Raw genomic sequence first — 20,146 nt, 5'->3', positions numbered from 1 at the left:
CGGTGCCTCCAAAATGTTACACCCTGCATTCGATCTTGACACACAGGGGGAAATAATCAGAACAGCGAGATGTTGTTGTTAGTTCAATCCAAACTTTTACTGTAATGATTCAACAGACCTCCCGTGCCTCAAGCTCTTTGCTAAGACATCAATAATCGAATACCGATCTACTTTAACATGCCCCACACTTGCCATGTGGATCCAAGGATCACCAATCGAACACCGATACACACATTCAATCCAAACTCGTCATAGCTTCTTTACATGCAATCGTTAATAAATCAAACACTCTAGCATGTCACACTAATAAATCAAACACTCTAGTATGTCACACTGTCCATCAATACTTATTATTCCAAATGGTCTGTTAGCTTCCTTTCATTGCTTTTCCTCCTGGTTGCACTGCTTCCAGATGTGTGTTTTCATATTGAAGCATTTAACCAATCACATTTCAGCCATTATTTGTTGCCTGATCAGATCTGCCTCAAAGCCTTCACAATCAGTTCTTGCGGGCTCTGCTGCATTAAACTAGACTGTTGCTTTTAACCAATCAGATTTCGAGTTGGCAACCCCACAATGATTTTTCATAGGGATTAGCATTTTGCTGGCTGGGACATGTCATTGCTTTCACAAACTATGATTGGCTAGTAGGCGGGCCAAAGCAGTACCCAGGGCTTCCGAGATCGCAAACTCCACCCACTATGGCCGACAGAAGCAGAAGCAAAAACAAATTGATTCTGTTTGCTCACAAAGCTATTTTCCAGACGGACTTTTCCAGAAAAAAATGAAGAAATATTGGCCCATCATTAAGAAAGGGCGGTCAACTCCGAAGCTAGCAAACCTGTTACAGCCGGGAAAATGGTGTGTGGGGCACTTTCAGCGCGCTAACTTAGCTCCACAAGCAAATAGTATATTGTTGTGTTTATTTATTGCTATTTTCAAAACGGACTGTGCCGGAAATAAGAGAGGACAGGCTCGACTTTCATCATTAGCTTCGATGGCGATAGGAAAGAAGGAAGAAAGAAAGGAGGATGGATATTGTGTAAAAAGGATTTTTGGTGAGTAAAATTACAAATATGGCTATATTCCTAAATAATATTTCAATTGTGGGCCAAGTTCTGATATCTGAAAAGCTCCAGTGTTTGTATTTAATCACAAAATGCTGCTAGGAAGTGGATTTTACCCCAGTTTAATTTTTGGCATTTCACCATTGCCGTCCATCGCTGTCTTTTCCCGGGAAAAATCACCCCCTGGCCTCGTTGTAATGTCTCAAAAGCTCCAGTATTTGTATTCAATCAATAAATGATGCTAGGAAGTGGATTTTACCTAATTTTAGTGCATTTTTTGTCATTTCACATATGGACGTATCGACGTTCATCGCTGTCTTTTTACCAGGGAAATGATACTCCGGGCCCGGTTCTGATGTCTAAAAAGCTCCAGTATTTGTATTTAATCAATAAATGCTGTTTTCGGCTGGATTTTACCCCATTTTCGGGGAATGTTTGCCCGTACGCCATTGACGTTCATCGCTCTCTTTTCCCGGGAAAATCACCCCCGGCCTGGTTTTAATGTCTGAAAAGCTCCAGTATTTGTATTTAATCATGAAATGCTGCTAGGAAGTGGATTTTACCCCATTTTTGTGCATTAATTTATTGATTATTTTTTTGTGTCGCAGCTGTAGCTGCAGTAGAGGTTTTATAGCCATAAAATAGTTTTTGAAGGTTGGATTGATACATTGAAGGCGCTACCAGAAAATGCACCGCCCGCCACTGGGTTTCGCGCTTGCTGGAGAAGGTGGAAACCAGTCTGAATCGGGCCGTCTGACCTGAAACAATGGATCTGGCAATCCTTCGAGCCGTCGAGAGCGTTGGTCAGTCCGCATCCCTTGAACGACTTGATGATTAGATCCTTCGGCAGATGATCCCAAGCATCGACAATCCATTTCACATAAAATGTAAAAATGTGGAAATTTTTCAGTTTGTCTTTTTCAGGAATCGGCTCAGAGGTTCGGAAAAAAACCGAAAAAAAAATCGGCCATAGTGGGTGGAGTTTGCGATCTTGGCTGCCTCGGTACTGCTTTGGCCCGCCTACTAGCCAATCATCGTTTGTGAAAGCAATGACATGTGCCAGCCAGCAAAATGCTAACGCCTATGAAAAATCATTGTGGGGTTGCCAACTCGAAATCTGATTGGTTAAAAGCAACAGTCTAGTTTAATGCAGCAGAGCCCGCAAGAACTGATTGTGCAGGCTTTGAGGCAGATCTGATCTGGCAACACATAATGGCTGAAATGTGATTGGTTAAATGCTTCAATATGAAAACACACATCTGGAAGCAGTGCAGCCAGGGGGAAAAGCAATGAAAGGAAGCTAACAGACCATTTGGAATGATAAGTACGTATTGGTGGACAAAATATAATATGATTCAGATATTTCTTAGGCCAGCAGAGAAGGCCTTGACGGCCCTGACGGCCCGCCACTGCCAGAAGCACTCCATTGTGTACTGAAGAAAGTATGGCTTTTAGAATCGTCACCGAGTGTAATTCTTAAAACCACCACAAGGAAGCAGCAAGCTAACATATTTCTGGTCAGGCATACTCAGCGATAATACTTGCTCAAAGCTTGAGTTTACACACTTAGAGAAGGTTAATGTTGTTGTGAAAAGGAGAATGTTAACATAAAACATCCATCCATCCATCCATCCATAAATCACGCTTTATCTATTCTATAATCATTATAAAGCGTGATTTATGGATGGGTGTGGGAGTGGGTGGGTGTGTGTGGGAACCTGGAAACTTACTGGCGGAAATTCCTCCTAAAATGACGTTTGTAGATTACGTGGAAAGGCGTCGTTCTTACAACTAAATTGGGTCAGCGCGTTCAGCAGCATCGTGTCTTCCTGTAACGATAGGTTTAAAAAAGGCAGTGGCTCCTTAGCCGGTAACCGGTGAAATAGTCCCATGGGCTATTTAGCCGGTAACCTACTATTTAACATTGAGTGAATAGGGGATTTTCTAAACCATTCAACCAATCTTATTGAAATTTTATGTGTTATTGCCAATTGATAGATTTTAACATTAGGTGAATAGGGATTTAATGACAATAATTTAGGCAGTGGCTCCGTAGCCGTAGTTTCTTACTATTTACCCCACACGGAATTCTTACCGGCTAAATAGCCATATGGGGCCTTATAGGCTATTTGACCGATTACCGGCTAAATAGCCATATGGGGCCTTATAGGCTATTTGACCGGTTACCGGCTAAATAGCCATATGGGGCCTTATAGGCTATTTGACCGGCTAAATAGCCCCTGGGACTATTTGACCGGTTACCGGCTAGGGAGCCGCTGCCTAAAAAAAGGGTTTCGGGGAGCACCTGGAAACTCGCTGGCGGAAATTCCTCCCAAAATGACGTTTGTAAATTTCGTGGAAAGGCGTCGTACTTACAACTAAATTGGGTCAGTGCGTCTCGCCGAGTCTTCCAGTAACGACAGATAAAAAAGTGGTTTTTGCCATTCAAATGGAGGTGCAAACTCGATACAGGTGGACCGACCTGGATTTGAACCCAATGTGAGGCCAACGCACTAACCACTTGCGCCACCGGGCCGCCCTCATTCATTCATTTAATTCATTTTTTGAACCGCTTATCCTCACAAGGTGTTAGAATTATTATGGAATATTCTATATGTGTTGTAAGCATTTTTTTAAATAAGTAGTAAGGCTATAAACAGTCATGGGAACATGGACATTTTTCCTCCACATCATTCCATGAAATTATTCCAACACAAGGGTTGTGTAGGGTGCTACTACGGGAACCAGGCGGAGGACACCCTGAATTCGTTGGCCAGACAATCACAGAAGTACCTTATTTTCTCGCTTATTAGCCGCCTCCGCGTATAAGCCGCACCCTTAAAATTGCCCTAAAATCATTGAATTTCACAATTTCTCTCATATAAGCCACCCCCTGATTCACAATTTTCACCTCCATATTCATGGTTTTAATAGGGAGTACAAATGTGTTACTTTGAAGGGAAAATCTTAAGAAAAATCATCGCATGTGGTATTTCTGATATACTGTATGACAAAAGATCGTCCTCGAGAGCCCCTATCCAGTCTGTTTTCCATATCTCACTCCTCTACAACACCTGAATCAAATGATCAAGTCATCAGCGAGCTGTGTAGAAGCTTCATATCGATCCCGATTATTTGAGTCAGGTGTGTTGGTGGAGGGAGACATGGAAAACAGACTGGATAGGGGCTCTCGAGGACCGGACTTGGCCACCCCTGGTCTACTGGATTGCACAATTCTAAAGGGTTTTGCCTGCACATAGACAAATTCAAAAAGGAAGTTACGTGAGGAGTACAACCAGGAAGTGTGTCCGTTGCGCTCTATTTTAATATAAATATTGTTTATAATAACTTTTAATTGTAGTCAATGCACAAGGTTGACTTTGGCAGGTTTTCACTAAATGACGTGGCTGGCCTGGATTGGTCCCCCGGACCACCAGGTAGACACCTCTGCAATAGATGATCCATTTTCAACTAAACAATCATAAACCTGAGGCTTGACTTTTTGGAGCGGCGATGTATTTTTCTGGAACTTTCCGTCCAAGCGTGAAGTTTATGTGTTATCAATGTCTTATCTCAGGTACTCAGAGCACGTGAGGCCTCCACCCAAACTCAGCTGAATTATTAACTTGAAATCTGCTAGAATTCACGTGGTTAAAAAATATACCCCTCTAAATGGATTGGACATCCGCAGATATCAATGGCGGCCAATAATTTATTTGACATTTGACAGAAATATAAAATTCTGAATGTCAGTAACCCGGCCTCAAGGTCATGTTTGCAAAATAATGTTTAACGTGAGGGATGAGGTGCCGCAAATCCCGCCTCCCAACACGTGAGAGCGTTTTAAAAGAAAATTGAGCAAAATCAATGAGCACATGAAAAAATGCCAATTAAGCTGAACAAGAACGAAATAAATAAGAAATTTATATGAACTGTGAATTTTACATGCTCGCCATTCGTAATCAACAATTATATATTTTAATGCAACTGTGTAGGTCACATTTTAGAATAAGAACTGAGCAATAAAAATTAATGATAATAATACGCATGAATTAAATAGTGGAGCGAGTGGTTAGAGCAGGGGTAGGGAACCTATGGCTCGGGAGCCACATGTGGCTCTTTTGATAGCTGCATATGGCTCTCCGCTAAACTGTGAGGTCAAATATGGGAACTGCTGTTGAGGGCTCAGTCCTGAATGCATCAATAGGAGCGTTACATGATCATTGTGGCGCCGACACTACCTCCAGTGCGGCTTTAAAAAAAATCACATTAGATTCTTCTGAATGCATACTCCCATTGATTATCATTTATTAGCAATAGCACGACAATGTTGTCAAAAGATCTCCGAGAACGTTTGTACTTTAAAAGTGGTGACATTGCTACAAATAGCACACATTTTAGTGTGTTTTTACTTTTAAATTTTGAGTGTATCTCTCAAAGAATAATATTTGAAAATATGAATTGTTTATGGCTCTTTCCGTCAAAAAGGTTTCCGACCCCTGGGTTAGAGGTTAGGTTTGCATGTTCTCCCTGCGTGGGTTTCCTCCGGGTACTCCAGTTTCCTCCCACATTCCAAAGACATACATTGTAGGCTGATTGGACACTCTAAATTGCTCCTAGGTTTGGGTGTGAGTGTGGATGGTTGTCCGTCTCCTTGTGCCCTGCCTCTGGCCCAGAGACAGCTGGGATTGGCTCCAGCACCCCCCGTGACCCTAATGAGGATAATGCAGTTCATAAAATGAGATGAGATGAATAAATAGAAGTTTTCCAAAAAGGCTAGCTCAGTCAAAAAGGGAACGTTTTGAAAAATGATGGCTACATTTAAATGATTGGATTGGATTGGATTGGATAACTTTATTCATCCCGTATTCGGGAAATTTTGTTGTCACAGTAGCAAGAGGGTGAGGATGCAGGAATAGGAAAGGCATTTTAGACATAAATAGATAGGTAAAAGTAAGTTAATAAATAAATGATGAAAAAAGAATTACAAAAATAAAGATAAATATAGAAATAAAATATTAATAAATGAATGAATAAAATGAAAGATACATATTAAAAAGAAATGTGGACAGGAAAATGTTGCCGGAGTTCAAATTGTGGATCGGAACTTTGGTCCCATCGTCATATGGTAAAACACAACTTTTTGATTATTGAATATTTTGGCTCATCAATAAACATGTGAGCTGGAAAATATTTGGACTACTTTGGTTAGGACTTATTTATTTCTATTCACTCAAAGAAAAGTTATTTTGTGGTATTCTCTTTGAAAATATTCCATAACAGACAAAACACAAACATGTGGCACAAATTGTCAAACATTTGGTCCCATCGTCATATGGTAAAACAGGACTTTTTGATTATTGAATATTTTGGCTCATCAATAAACATGTGAGCAGGAAAACACTTTGATTACTTTGGTTAGGACTTATTTATTTCTACTCACTCAAAGAAAAGTTATTTTGAAAATATTCCAAAACAGACAAAACACAAACACGTGGCACAAATTGCCAAACATTTGCTTTGTCTTCGACTTTGCCTTGCTTGTGTAATGCTTTTTCTTTTTTTTCAGCGAAAGCATTCAACGAGGTCAGACTGAAAAAAACAAGAGCTAAAAAAGATAGGAAATGATTGACATTTGCTAAAGAAAAATGATGTTGCTTGTTCGTGCAAAGGGTCAAAGGTCATGTCCCTTCAATGTTGTTTTTTTCTTCAACAATGAATAAGACTTTTTTTTCCAAACCTAAAGTAAAATCTGAACTTTATTCAGACTTTTCTCTATATCCTTTTTTCTTTTGGGAGTTTTGGTGGACACTTTGTTCTCATTTTTGGTGGTTTGGAAATGTCTATTGGAAGATTTTATTCTTCCAAACATTTTATTTTTTTCAATTTTATTGTTTATTGTTTCTATTTAAATAGGCTTTCCATTTTTTTCTTTTGGATTGTGTATTGTCTGATTCCTGATTCCTATTTTTCATTTTGAAGGGTCAGAACCAAGAATTGGCTGTTTTTTGTTTATTGCTCTTCGGCAGATTGTGTTTCAGGTCCTCCCATTCATTCATTCATTTTCTGAACCGCTTAATCCTCACTAGGGTTGCGGGGGGTGCTGGAGCCTATCCCAGCTGACTTTGGGCCAGAGGCTGAATCGGTGGCCAGCCGCTTACAAGGCACGAGGAGACGGACAACCATTTACTCTCACAATTTTGAGTGCCCAATCATCCTACCATACATGTTTTTGGAATGTGGGAGGAAACCGGAGTACCCGGAGGAAACCCACGCAGAAAATGCAAACTCCACACAGGTGGACTGACCTGGATTTGAACCCAGAACCCCAGAGCTGTGAGGCCGACGCGCTAACCACTCACCGGGTTTCTCCCATTTTTTTCAAAATCTTATTAAAGTGTGTATTTTTTTATTTCTTAAAAAAAGAACCTGTGGAAACTGCTAACTGACTCTGCGCCAATGAATGTCATAACCATTGTAAATAAATCAATAATTTTGATGCAAAACAAAAAAAGGTAAAACGTGTGCTCAAGTGGACTTTTTGCTTTATTTGTGCTAGTTTGACGTCCTCATGGCTCATTTGCATTTGACGCGTCGATTGGCTGTCTGGCTGGCCAAGCTCGTCCCCGATTGGCTGGAGAAGAGCCTGATCTCGCGCTCTGATTGGCCACCGGTCCTGCCCGGCGTGGCGACGCGCTCCCTAATGAAAACATGAGTTCGGGTCGGTGACAACTCACAACACAAACGCACACGTGAACGCTAACGAAGACGCGCACCTATCTGTGCGGTTGTGGATGGAACAGTAATTTTATTTTATTACTTTTTTTCTTTAAAAAAAAGAAGGTCTAAATGGCTTCCAAAGGCTTCCGGATAGATGACTTCCTCGCCGGATGGGTCGGAGGTCAGTGCAAAAAATTACTTGTGTTCGTGGTTTTGAGCCACGAGACGCAAAAGCTTTGAAATATCAGAAACATTTGACGAAAACTTCTGTTTTAACTCACAGGTCATTGAGGGCGATATACGTTCAATCCAAAGCAGGGCCAATTCTTTCTAGCCTAAATGGATTGGACGTCTATCGCCGTCAATGCCAGTCAATGAGTGTGTGGGTGGCTGGAGGCACCTGTGTGTATTTGTGTAATGTTTGTGTATTCTTTTGCCTGTGCATTCGGGTTGTGTAAAGTGTGTCTTTTTGTGAAATGTTAGTGTTTGTTGCGTCTGTCATTTGTCTTGGTTTTAGTAGTGTGTGATTTTGTATCAATTGGGACATTTGTGAATGTATATTTGTGCTAAAGTTGGTGTGTGTGGCATTTAGGTGTGTGCTTGTGTATATTTGTTTGTTTTCTCTGTGGCATTTTTGTGTCTATTTATGTAAAGTGTGTGCATGTGTGATTTTGTATCAATAGGGCAATGTGTGTGCGTTGTTTGTGTTTATAGTATTCATATTGTTTGTATCAGCCCTGTGTTATTTGTGTGTATAATTTGTAGAATAAGTGTCTGCATGAAAAAAGTACAGTATTTTCACGCATTTAAGTCACCCCCGCGTACAAGCCGCATCCTTAAAATTGCCCTAAAATCATTGAGATTTACAATTTCTCACATATAAGCCGCCCCCTGATTCACAGTTTTCACCTCCATATTCATGGTTTTAATAGGGAGTAGAAATATGTTACTTTGAAGGCAAAATCTTAAGAGATATCATCGCATGTGATATTTCTGAGATACTGTATTTATCAAAAGCACATTAGTATTTCATCCAGTAATGGTTGTTTTCTTACTGCAAAACTGAAAATAACCAATATAGTAAATGTTAATTTGCCGACATCCACTGGTGAAAACGAGTATAGCAACGTCGTAAGTCTTGTGCGCATATAAGCCGTACCCCTGATTCAGTCATCTTTTTTTTACAGATACGGCTTATATTCAAGAAAATACGGTAGAATACAATAGTCTTTGTTGTTATATTGCCATGAAATACAATGGAATTGGAAATACTTGTTTATATTTATATATATATATATATATATATATATATATATATATATATATATATATATATATATATATATATATATATATATATATATATAAAAATCATCAGATTTCTTAGTGGAGCTAGATTGGACGCCTATTGCTGTCAATCTGACGTTGATGTGTTTGGCAGGGGCTTCCAGCGTGGTGGTGGGACATCCTCTGGACACTGTTAAGGTAAAAACCAAATGGCCAAGAAGTGAAAGAATGTTTGTAAATGTTTCTGCCGTATATTGATCGTGCGGTGTTGGATTGGATGCAGACGCGGCTCCAAGCAGGAAATGGCTACCAGAGCACCATGCACTGCATCGTCACTACCTACAGGAAGGAGACGGTACGTATGCCAGAACATCACCACAAATCTGTCAAAATTGTATTTGTTATGAGCCAAATTGTAGATAGGGTGGCACCAAGGAATCATTTGTTGGGTTAAAAATGGTCCAAAGCAGTGGTGTCTACTTTGTAGATCATTTGTACTGTACATACAGAATCAATTGCTTTTATTTTTTCAACACGGGTACTGTAAAACTAGAATTTTGTGAGTTCTGCGAGTTAGCACCTTCACTATTACATTTTGCTCAATTTCTTATCCGCATGCATATTTGTTCTTTCACCGCCCCCTCCAGTCAAAACTGTGCCATTATTGGCAGCCAATGAGTTAAACTTAAAATGCCCAGAAACCAACAGGAAGTAATCTGGAAATGGCCAAAAATCAGCAGAATGTGACCAACACAGAAAGCATCCATGATGAATATATTCCTTGTAGGTCATTTATACCGCCCATTCAGAATTGCAGTGATACCTTGACATACGAGTGTCCCAACATACGAGAAATTTGAGATACGAGTAAAATTCCAAGCAAATATTTGCCTTGAGTTACAAGTAAAATTTGAGATACGAGCATATGAGACAGCCAGGTGGCTGAGACACGAGAGGCTGCTTATGATAACAGCGCACTGTCTTTCTCGCCACATCGCCGTTGTGGAAAGATATCTATGAGCACTGGGCAGTGCGTTGCATTTTTTTTGAGGTTTTTAAAGTTGGTCAGTGCAGAATTAAGGGGAAAACAATGGGTCCAAAGCAAGCAGGTGCATTGAAGGGTAGTACAAAGAAAACACGTACGATGACAATCGATGTTGAGCACGAAATAATCCAAAAACATGAGAGTGGTGTACGCGTGATGGAACTGGCTCGCCAATACAAGAGGAGCGCCCAGACAAGTTGGCAAGTGGTCGTGCGATATCCTATTGTGAGGACATTTGTGTGCGTCATTTTGAAGGGGAGACAAAAGCAAACAACCCTAGATAAGTTCTTAAAAACTCTGGCATAAAGTGAAGGTGGAAGTGAGTCAAAAAGAGCCAAGCCTAAAGAAGAAAAGTAAAAAAAAAAGAATTAAGTTTAGTGTAAGGTAAGGTTGAAACTTATTCTTAAGTGTGTGTATTGGATTGTAGTTCATTTAAGTTAAATTTATGTTACAAGTGCGTTCTCGCTCTTTCGCTCTCTCTCTCTCTCTCTCTCTCTCTCTCTCTCTCTCTCTCTCTCGCTCGCTCTCTTTCTTTTCTCTCTCTCCCCTCCGCACACTCCGCGTTGTACTAAATAATGTCTCATTTTGGTATTAGGCTCATAACCATTAGATAAGTATTTGTTACTCTGTTAGTAGATGGTCACTTAGAACCAATAAAAATGTTTTTTCCATTCTAATATTCTGTTTTTTTTGTGTTTTTTCAGAGGGTGGGATGAATTAATTTGTATTTAATTCATTTATATGGGAAACGTTGTTTTGAGATACGAGTAAATCGACATACGCGCTCGTTCCCAGAATGCATTAAGCTTGTATCTCAAGGTAGTACTTACTGTACATGCTTTTATTTTGACCTTCACGCTATTTCGCAAAGGGATTGAGTCTATCACAGTCAAGATCGCCTTAGAGTGACGAATCCTATGAGAAGGGATGAGCTTACAGGTTTTTGCATTTGGTTTCCTCAGGCAGCGGGCTTCTTCAAAGGCATGTCCTTCCCCGTGGCCACCATCGCGGCATACAACTCTCTGGTCTTCGGCTTCTTCAGTAACGTGCAGCGCTCCATCTGCAAGCGGCGCTACGGCGACGAGCGCCACCCGGCCGGATTGGCCGACGTGGCCGGCGCCAGCATGTTGACGGGCCTGGTGTCGGTGAGCGTGGGTGCCCCCGTCGACCTGGTTAAGATTCGACTGCAGATGCAGACGGCCGGAAGGGCAGGTAAGCACAAAAGCGCCTTTTTACATGCAGAGTAGGATGGTTGAACACTCTAAATTGCCCCTGGGGATTAGTATGAGCGTGAATTGTTGTCCGTCTCCTCGTGCCCTGCGATTGGCTGGCTATTGATTCAGGGTGTCTCGCGCCTGGGGCCTGTACTTGGCTGGGATAGGCTCCAGGACCCCCCTTGTGAGGATAAGCCATTCAAAAAAATAACTGAATGGATCCCAACCCCCAAAATAAAAACCCTTGGCAAATTTTATAAAAATAAAAGGAAATATGTCAAACACAAAAAAAAAAAAAAACATGAATACATTGAAAATTTTCCAACTATCAATTTCCAGTCCATAAAAAATATAACCAATGAACTCAATTATTACTATTTGTCTCTGTGGTAACCAAAGAGTTAAAATGAGTTAAAATATCTTGTCTATTGTTTTCTTCGCGTGGAAAACAATAGAAAGTAATTAGTGAACAAATAATAAAATCTATATTTGCTACAATCTTGTCGAGTTGGCAGTGCGTTCAGAAAGTTGATGCTTTCGGAATGCATGCCGATGCACTGCGGAGGATTAAGTTTTGCAGACGTGGTTCGCTGAGCACTCTCAACGTGACAGACAAGCTCGTCTGTTACGCTATGACAGCAAGATTATCTTTCAATTTCAGAATTACTGGACATGCTGCTAATGAGTCAACATGTTTTAGGGCGGCGGTCGGGTCAAAAGTTCTGGCTTTGTGGAAGTGGGAAAACACTTGTTAGAATGTGTTCATTTTCATCTTTTTATCTGCTTGAGAGTACAGCGGTCTGCCCATAGTTTATTTGCCTGCAGCAAATGATGAAAATATCATTGGTTACGGCCTGTGCAAGAAGCTTAAATTCAGCCTACATTCAGTTGCACTTCACAGTTTTAACACTAGACTTAAACAGTACCTCCTCATTAGCTCTGAATTCAAAACCTGTCATGTTGAAATCAATGTGGGGAAACTGTGCAATTTCAGTACTTTGTTTTAAAATAAATAACATCTAAATTTGATGAACGGAGCTATATTGGCAGGGATTTTTTTTTTCTTTCACTTTTATTTTATCTGTAGCTGGACTGTTCTGACGTTTTTTCAGTCATGTAAATATAATTTTTGGGCAAAATCCTAACTGTTGCTTGTAGCCCTTAACATTAAATCCGCTTCAACGGGGAAGGTTGGCATATAGTGATCATATGTCACTGCCATTGATGTCTATTGCTCTCAATGGCAGTCAATGAGTTAACACTTGTGAATGTAAAATGAGGATTTCAAGGTGGCCCTTGCATCCTTTGAATTTTCTCAGAGAAAAAAGAAAAAGTCTGGACACCCCTGCTTAAAACCTTTTAGTGCTGCGAAGATTATTTGAATAAATTGAGTAATTCGATGAGAAAAAATTCTGATTTAATTTATTTTTTTTCATCTGAGTGATAGTGTTATGGTTTGTTTTGAAAGTGTTGTATTTAGTTGGCAATAGTGAATATTAATAAGCATGCAAAGCAAAACATTGACGCTTTATCTTTTTTTATTTTTTGCGGTGTGCAGAAAGTTTCCAGTTGGCGGGCAGCGTGTCAACTCACGGCGTGACAGCGGCACCGGCGGGCGCACGCTCGCTGCACGTGGCCAACGCCGTCAGAGACCTCAACGTGTACCGTGGCCCCGTCCACTGCATCGGCAGTATCGTACGGCACGAGGGCCTCCAGGGTCTGTACCGAGGGGGCGGGGCCATGCTGCTCCGGGACGTCCCCGGCTACGCCCTCTACTTTGTGCCTTACGTCATCTTCTGCGACCTACTCAAAAGTGATGGTGCCGCCTCACCACACGCCTGCGCCATTTGGTTGGCCGGTGGACTTGCAGGTGAGAAGCGTATTTAAGTGAGTTCTTAAAAACTACAACAAATGAATGTAAAAGAATATTAGACCACATTTTGCATGTAAAATCCTCCTGAAAAGTGATAGAAAACACCTAATAATTCAATTTGAATTTAACTAGTCTTCCTTTCTCCGCTGCCTTGGCCCTGCTCACAAAAAAAAACTCCAAACAAAAGATAATATCACACCCAGTGTGGGCTATAGATTTGTGCTAATCTGCTAGCCATTGGCGCGCTATGGTTGCCGTGTGACTAGGCCAGCCTAGAAAATGACAAATTATATTTAAGTCTGGTTGTGATGTCACACCTAAGTTACTTATGGATCATATGCGTTTATCCTACCTTCAAAATATTCCCAAAATGATGCACACAAATATCCTCACAATAGGATAACGCACGACCACTTACCAACAAGAAGTAGTATATACTCCTCTCATATTAGCGATCGCTCCGCCATTCGCACTGAATAACGGAAAAAAAACACTGAAAAAATGCAACGCTCCGCCCAGTGCTCGTAGAGACATTACACGAGGGAGTTGCGATCAGAACGACAATGCCCATGATGTTCTTATGAGCAGCCTCTCGCGTCCGCTGTATGCTCGTATATCAAAATTTGTCTCGTATCTCAAGATAAATATTTGCCCAAAATTTTACTCGTATCTCAAATTCCTCGTATGTCGGGGCCCTCGTATGTCGAGGTACTACTGTACTATGTGTATATATTAGGTCTGGTAAAAAAAATAGTTTTCCAAAGTTATCCTTACTTTTGACAACCTAACCAAGCGTGCGTTCAGGGTTAAAGTGCCAATGTGTCTGAGAGCAACTGCTGTTGTTACTTTTAGTAGACAAAAGAAAGCCTCAAATGGCCTCTGGTTGCAGGCCAGGCAACGCTCGGAAAAAGACATGTGAGCTGGGAAAACGTGCCGTTGCCGACGGAAAAAAATGTTCAAAAGCAACCAAAGTCAGTCAATGTTCCAATGCGTGCAAAAGTCCAAAATGATTAGACAAGCAAAGTCCAATCATGTGAGCGGTCGCCTCCATAACCACGTGCGCTTCAACAAACGACGATCAAAACAAAAAAAAGGCTACTTGTACAGCAATTTCAACATTGGGGCTTGTTTAAATATACGGATCACTTTTTGTTGATTTTGGGCCATTTCTAGGTTACTTGCTGTCTGGAATAGTTCAAGGATTTTTGGGGGGTCAAAAATAATGAGCACCAACAGACAAACATTGAAATGACATTAAGAAGTAAAAAACATTGTTTTTATTCATGTCGTATTGAACAAGGTATTGAGTATTTCTCTGGAGTATTGATATTCAGTTGCAAGTTTTTTTTTATCTCATGATAAGAATAAGTCTGAAATGGTGAGTGACTGAATTGGTGAGTTACTGAATCTTATTTGTCAGGTTCCATTTCTTGGGTCACGGCCACGCCCGCCGACGTGGTGAAGAGTCGTCTGCAGGCTGATGCCCACTTGCACAAGAAGTACAATGGCATCCTTCACTGCATTCTGCACAGCTACAAGACCGAAGGCATACAGGTGAGGACAGCAGGACGGACGTCCAATCCATTTTGGATTGGGTGGGCAGCCGGTGAATGATGGCTTGTTTAGTAAAAGGTTTTTTTTCTAGGGACAAAAAAAGGCTTTTTTGTTAAATCAAAGGGCGGCCCGGCGGCTGAGTGCTTAGCACGTCAGCCTCACAGTGCGGGCACTGGGTTCAAATCTAGGTCGGTCCACCTGTGTGGAGTTTGCATGTTCTCCCTGGGCCTGCGTGGGTTTTCATCGGGGATTCCGGTTTCCCCCCACAATCCAAAGATATGCATAATAGGCTGATTGGACACTAAATTGCTACATTTGCATAACCAAGCTTCAAAGCAGCGTTAAACAAAATGAAATAAATGATAGATGAATAAATAAACAGGTCTAGGTATATATGTATATGTATGTATATATGTACACTATATTTGCATACATGTGTGTGTGAACCTAATTACACGGCTGTTGCGTATTTGTGGTCATGTTATTGAGGTTTTGGTTCTTTGTGTGTGCACAGGTGTTTTTTCGCGGCGCGACGGTGAACGCCATCCGGGGCTTCCCCATGAGCGCCACCATGTTCTTGGCCTACGAGCTCTCCTTGCAATTCTTCCGGCACTTTTAGCCAACCCTGCGTTACCGTGGCAACGCCTATAATTCAATTTCTAAATGTACAAAGAGTTGCACCTTTTTTTTTATCTACGCTTTTTTTTTTGTCTTGTTACAAACTCCAAGGATGAGTATCATTTGGACTTTTTTGCATTGTTTCTTCAAAACAATGTGGTAAATGTAAATAGTTTGTTTTTCTTATATTAAGGAATGCTTGTATTTATATTCATGTATTGTTACTACTATGTGTACAATTGCGTTCTGCAAGAAATTGTTTTGTCTCCTCACGCTGTGCCATTCCAGTGTATCGTTGTACAGAAATAAAAATTAGTCTTTTACAAAATTGTCTTTTTTTTCAATTTTTATGTGTACATCCGCTATGGTGGATTTTGTTTGAGCTGAAATCAGTTGAGAAAGTTGTACGCTTGTTAACGCTTGTTAATGTGCAATGCACGCTAATGGCCACTAGATAGAGCGATCGAGCAATTTACATAGCCCGCAAAATTTAAAAAAATACCCAATATTTATTGTTGAATTGCAAAATACTACTATAATTAAAAAGGCATCAAGTTTAATGAAAAAAATATATATTCAATAAATTTTATCAAAAGATTTTTGGCAAACAAACAACTGCAATACTAGTATTGATTTTTATAAACTCTTTTTTTAAAATTCTATTTAATAATTTATTTTAAACAAATTGTTTTTATACACTTCTCCTAGCAAATATTGAATATTTGTCAGTTGTTGGACACTTTATGTTTTTCAATCTAAAATCAATCCAGTTTGCTTGTGTTTAATCTGAATTTACAACAATCATGTACACAATATGAACAGTGTTGTCAAATAAAACAAATAAACACTTTTATAATAATGTTTTTTTTGTCTGTATTTCCTTTTTTACTTTGTGTGACGTTCAAAATGAGCAAAAAGACCTCACAATTTCGTTTTCAAAGCAGAGTTTCACTCAGACATGACATGCAAACCATAAATTGGAAATTGTATTTACCGAATACAAACATGAAGATTGAATGCTCATGAATGAATGTTAATTTGGTCCTCCAGGTCAAGACACTTTGGACATCTAACGCTGTCAATTTCACACAGCGAGTTAACAAAATGCCCCAAAATTAGAAATGACTGAAAATCTACAAGAAGTGACCCACGGAAGACTAAAGTATTCTCAATATTTATCCAGAAATTGCATTTTCTAGTTTTACAGTAAATTGATTTAAAACAGTTCAAATTTTGAGTTAATTCACTTTCAAAAGGAATCTTTGGGTAATAACAAGACTTTTTACCCACAAAATTAAATTCAAGTGTCATATAAGTTTATTTTGTACTCTGACCAAGTTCTCAAGTTCCAAATTTACTGTATTTTCCGGACTATAAGCAGCGCCCTTAGTGTTTAGTTTGCCTGGTCTATGATATGATATGATTTATTGCAAATACTCTAATGTCAAACTCGTTTTTTGTCACGGGCCACGTCGTAGCTTCGAGTCTCAGGGCCATTATGTCGGCCAATTAGGCTGCCTAAATTAATTGATTAATGAATTGACAGATTTTTCGATCGTGCTGATCAATAGATCATTTTTGGACATTCTAATTATTACAAATTTTGTGCAATTATTGATTTAAAAGGGTGAAACATATGAATTATTCCCTATACATCTATAATCTTTATTTGAAAACTGAAATTGGGCACTCATCATTAATTTTCTTGGGCCGCACAAAATGAGGTGGCGGGTCAGATTTGGCCCACGGGCTGCCACTTTGACATCTGTGCTCTAATGTACAATGTTATTCTGTAACGTTTTCTTCAGATTGAATTATCTGTTTTTCTTCCTTATTGTACACATTTGGGCTGGTGCTCCTTATAGTCCAAAGAATATGCCACTTTAAAGAAAAAAAAGCAACCTTATTTTGAACCTTATTTTTCAGTGCGCATCGCCGGTCCTTGGAACCGGCTTCCGCAGGGTGTGGTCGAGAAGCCGACGGTCGCCCAGTTCAAGCGGGCTCTGGATGACTTTTTGGCCGTGAACCAGTGACTACACCGCATTTTGTGCACATTTTTTGTATCTTGTTACATGGCCCTTAGCCTGGTGCTTTTTCTTGCCAAATAAATTGAATTTAATTGAATTGAACGTGTTTTATTCATTTGATTTTAAATGTCTGACATGAAGTTAAACGCTGGTACGCTGGAAGCACGGCGGCAGACAAAAAGGCCATGCAGAAAGTGATTAACACTGCCCAGAGGATTGTCGGCTGCTCTCTGCCCTCACTTGAAGACATTGCCAGCCCTCGTTACCTCAGCAGAGCCAAGAACATCATAGGGGACCCTTACCACCCTGGTCACAATCTGTTCCAGCTGCTGCCCTCTGGCAGACGCTATAGGTCCCACAAAGCACGGACAAATAGGCTTAAGGACAGTTTTTTCCCCACATCCATCAGAAATCTAAACTCGCGCTAACATAACACACATTCCCCTCTGCGGTATATGAACAGATGTTTGGTTGGTGATCTGCCTCCTACTAGCTGACTGAGGAAAGGTAAGTGGAAGACAGTGAGAGGTAAGCGAGAGGTAAGCGACCTGTATCCTCAACAGCGGAATGACAAATTACAAGTCCGTAACTTACACTTATTAGGTCTTTTGCCGATTAAACGTAGTTTATGGAGAAGCACCATCAATTTCGTCACACGCAGTTTCTGCGTGTGATGACAAGTAGGCTTTTGTGTTGTGATAATGACGACAGGGCCTATGTCCGATTATTATTATTATTATTATTATTATTATTATTATTATTAAGTTAAGTTAGCAAGCTCATTCCGATTCCGATCGGAACTTGCTCGTATCTTAAATCTTGACTCAACACAAAACAAAATGACAAACCCAACAACGACTCTTGACTGGAAAATCACTCAAGTTGGGGCTCTCGTAGGTTAAATTAGCTGGAATGTTGTTTTCATGTCCTGACGACAGATAATGCGTGACGTGTATCGAAACATCACATGACAATAAACACGAGCTCGGGCTGTCGACTCGGTGTAGAACACCCGACATGTGCGGTCGATTGTTCGCCGGTCTTTTGGTCGCCGTCTTTTGGTCGCCGTCTTTTGGTCGCCGGTCTTTTGGTTGCCCCGACCGCGACAACGGGCGACCAAAAGACCGACGACCAAAAGACCGATGACCAAAAGACCGACGACCAAAAGACCCGCGACCAAAAGACCGACGACCAAAAGCCCAGCGACCAAAAGACCGACGACCAAAAGACCGGCGACCAAAAGACCGACGACCAAAAGACCGGCGACAAAACAAGGTAAAACAACACGGTCTACGCATCAATAAAAGCCAACAATGGCCATGAGCAGTTTCACTGAGCCCACGTGTGAGTGTATAAGAGTTTGTATGTACATGCGTTGTCCCTTTAAGAAGCTACGTCAGTCAGGCAGGGTCTTAACAAGTTCTCCGACAAAAAACAATAAAAGTCCATGAAATTTGGAGCTTTTCTTTAGCCTAATAATTACTAGGGCATTAAGTATGACTAAATAGTAATTCACAGTTTGTATTTAGGGAATTTGAGCAACGATTTAAATGGTAATTATCACTTACCTTCTGGGCAACCAAAAGACCGGCGACGAAAAGACCGGCGACGAAAAGACCGGCGACCAAAAGATCGGCGACCAAAAGACCGGCGACCAATCGACCGTGTACCCTATTACCCGAGTAGCCCTTTAGACAGAAAAGCAAAAACTGCAAGAGTAATAAAAGTGTCGCTTGAGCCTTCAAATGAATTTTTTTCACGCTCACACAGGACGTTTAATGTGAAATAATCATGAAGTACCATATTCTCTCACATATAAGCCGTATTTGTAACTAAAAAACAAAAAAAGATGACTGAATCAAGGCGTACGGCTTATATGCGCACGAAACTTTTCACCAGTAGATCTCGGCAAATTAACAATTATTATTTGTTGGTTATTTTCTGTTTTGCAGTAAGAAAACAACCATGACTGGATGAATTAATTCATTATGATATTGACCCTAATAATGTGCTTTTGATTCATACAGTAGCTCAGAAATATCACGTGTGATATTTTCTTAACATTTTTCCTTCAAAGTAACACATTTAGATGAGATTTTTAGATTTAGATTATAACTTTATTTCATCCCGTATTCCGGAAATTTCCTTGGTTGCAGTAGCAAGACAGACAAGACACACAAGACATTGTAGATCTAGGTAAATATTAAAACTATTAAAAAACTATTAAAACCATGAATATGGAGGTGAAAATTGTGAATAAAGGGGCGGCTTATACGCGAGAAATTGCGAAATTCAACAATTTTAAGGCAATTTTAAGGGTGCGGCTTATGCGCGGGGCGCTTCATATGTGAATAAATACGGTAAATCTCAACTAACAGATGTATTAATTTAAAAAACGTGTTGACGCCTTGAGCTAAAAGATGGAGTGAAATAAGCTACAAGTTAGCTTGTAGCATTAACACCCGTGAATTAATGTTTTAATGACTTGAATACATTGGCAAACATTTATGGTCACTACGAGCTAGGCAACGTATTCCTAGCTGCACCATGACAGTAAATGAAAAACGGAAATTGTTGTCAAAATCACTCTAAACAAATAATTTGGTCTTGATTCGGCATGCGTCAATTGGAGGAATGTGTAAAGTTTTAAGACACATAGACAACAACACACAAACTTTTTTTCCTCCTCCTATAGACACGCAAAACACACCAAACCAAAACATTCAAGAAATTATTGCAAA

The 20,146-nt window shown here is 40.2% G+C and overlaps 1 protein-coding gene across 2 annotated transcripts; it reads left to right on the top strand.

Annotated features, from left to right (window-relative positions):
* Positions 1-7,795: 7,795 nt before the first annotated feature.
* On the top strand, positions 7,796-15,706 carry slc25a48 (solute carrier family 25 member 48). Of its 2 annotated transcripts, XM_077610046.1 has the most exons (8): positions 7,798-7,968; positions 8,975-9,000; positions 9,229-9,272; positions 9,358-9,429; positions 11,082-11,331; positions 12,892-13,203; positions 14,627-14,760; positions 15,275-15,706. In XM_077610046.1, exons 1-8 carry the CDS (start codon positions 7,958-7,960, stop codon positions 15,377-15,379), a joined length of 954 nt encoding a protein of 317 aa, XP_077466172.1. In that variant the 5' UTR covers positions 7,798-7,957; the 3' UTR covers positions 15,380-15,706. The 2 variants fall into 2 exon arrangements, with proteins under 2 accessions (XP_077466171.1, XP_077466172.1); XM_077610045.1 differs by lacking the exon at positions 8,975-9,000 and having other exon boundaries at positions 7,796-7,968.
* The last annotated feature ends 4,440 nt before the right edge of the window (positions 15,707-20,146 follow it).

This window comes from Stigmatopora argus, chromosome 9 (genome assembly GCF_051989625.1).
Source record: "Stigmatopora argus isolate UIUO_Sarg chromosome 9, RoL_Sarg_1.0, whole genome shotgun sequence".
NCBI classification, from domain to species: domain Eukaryota; kingdom Metazoa; phylum Chordata; class Actinopteri; order Syngnathiformes; family Syngnathidae; genus Stigmatopora; species Stigmatopora argus.
Note: the sequence above shows the minus strand (reverse complement) of the source record. Positions and strands in the feature narration are given on the sequence as shown.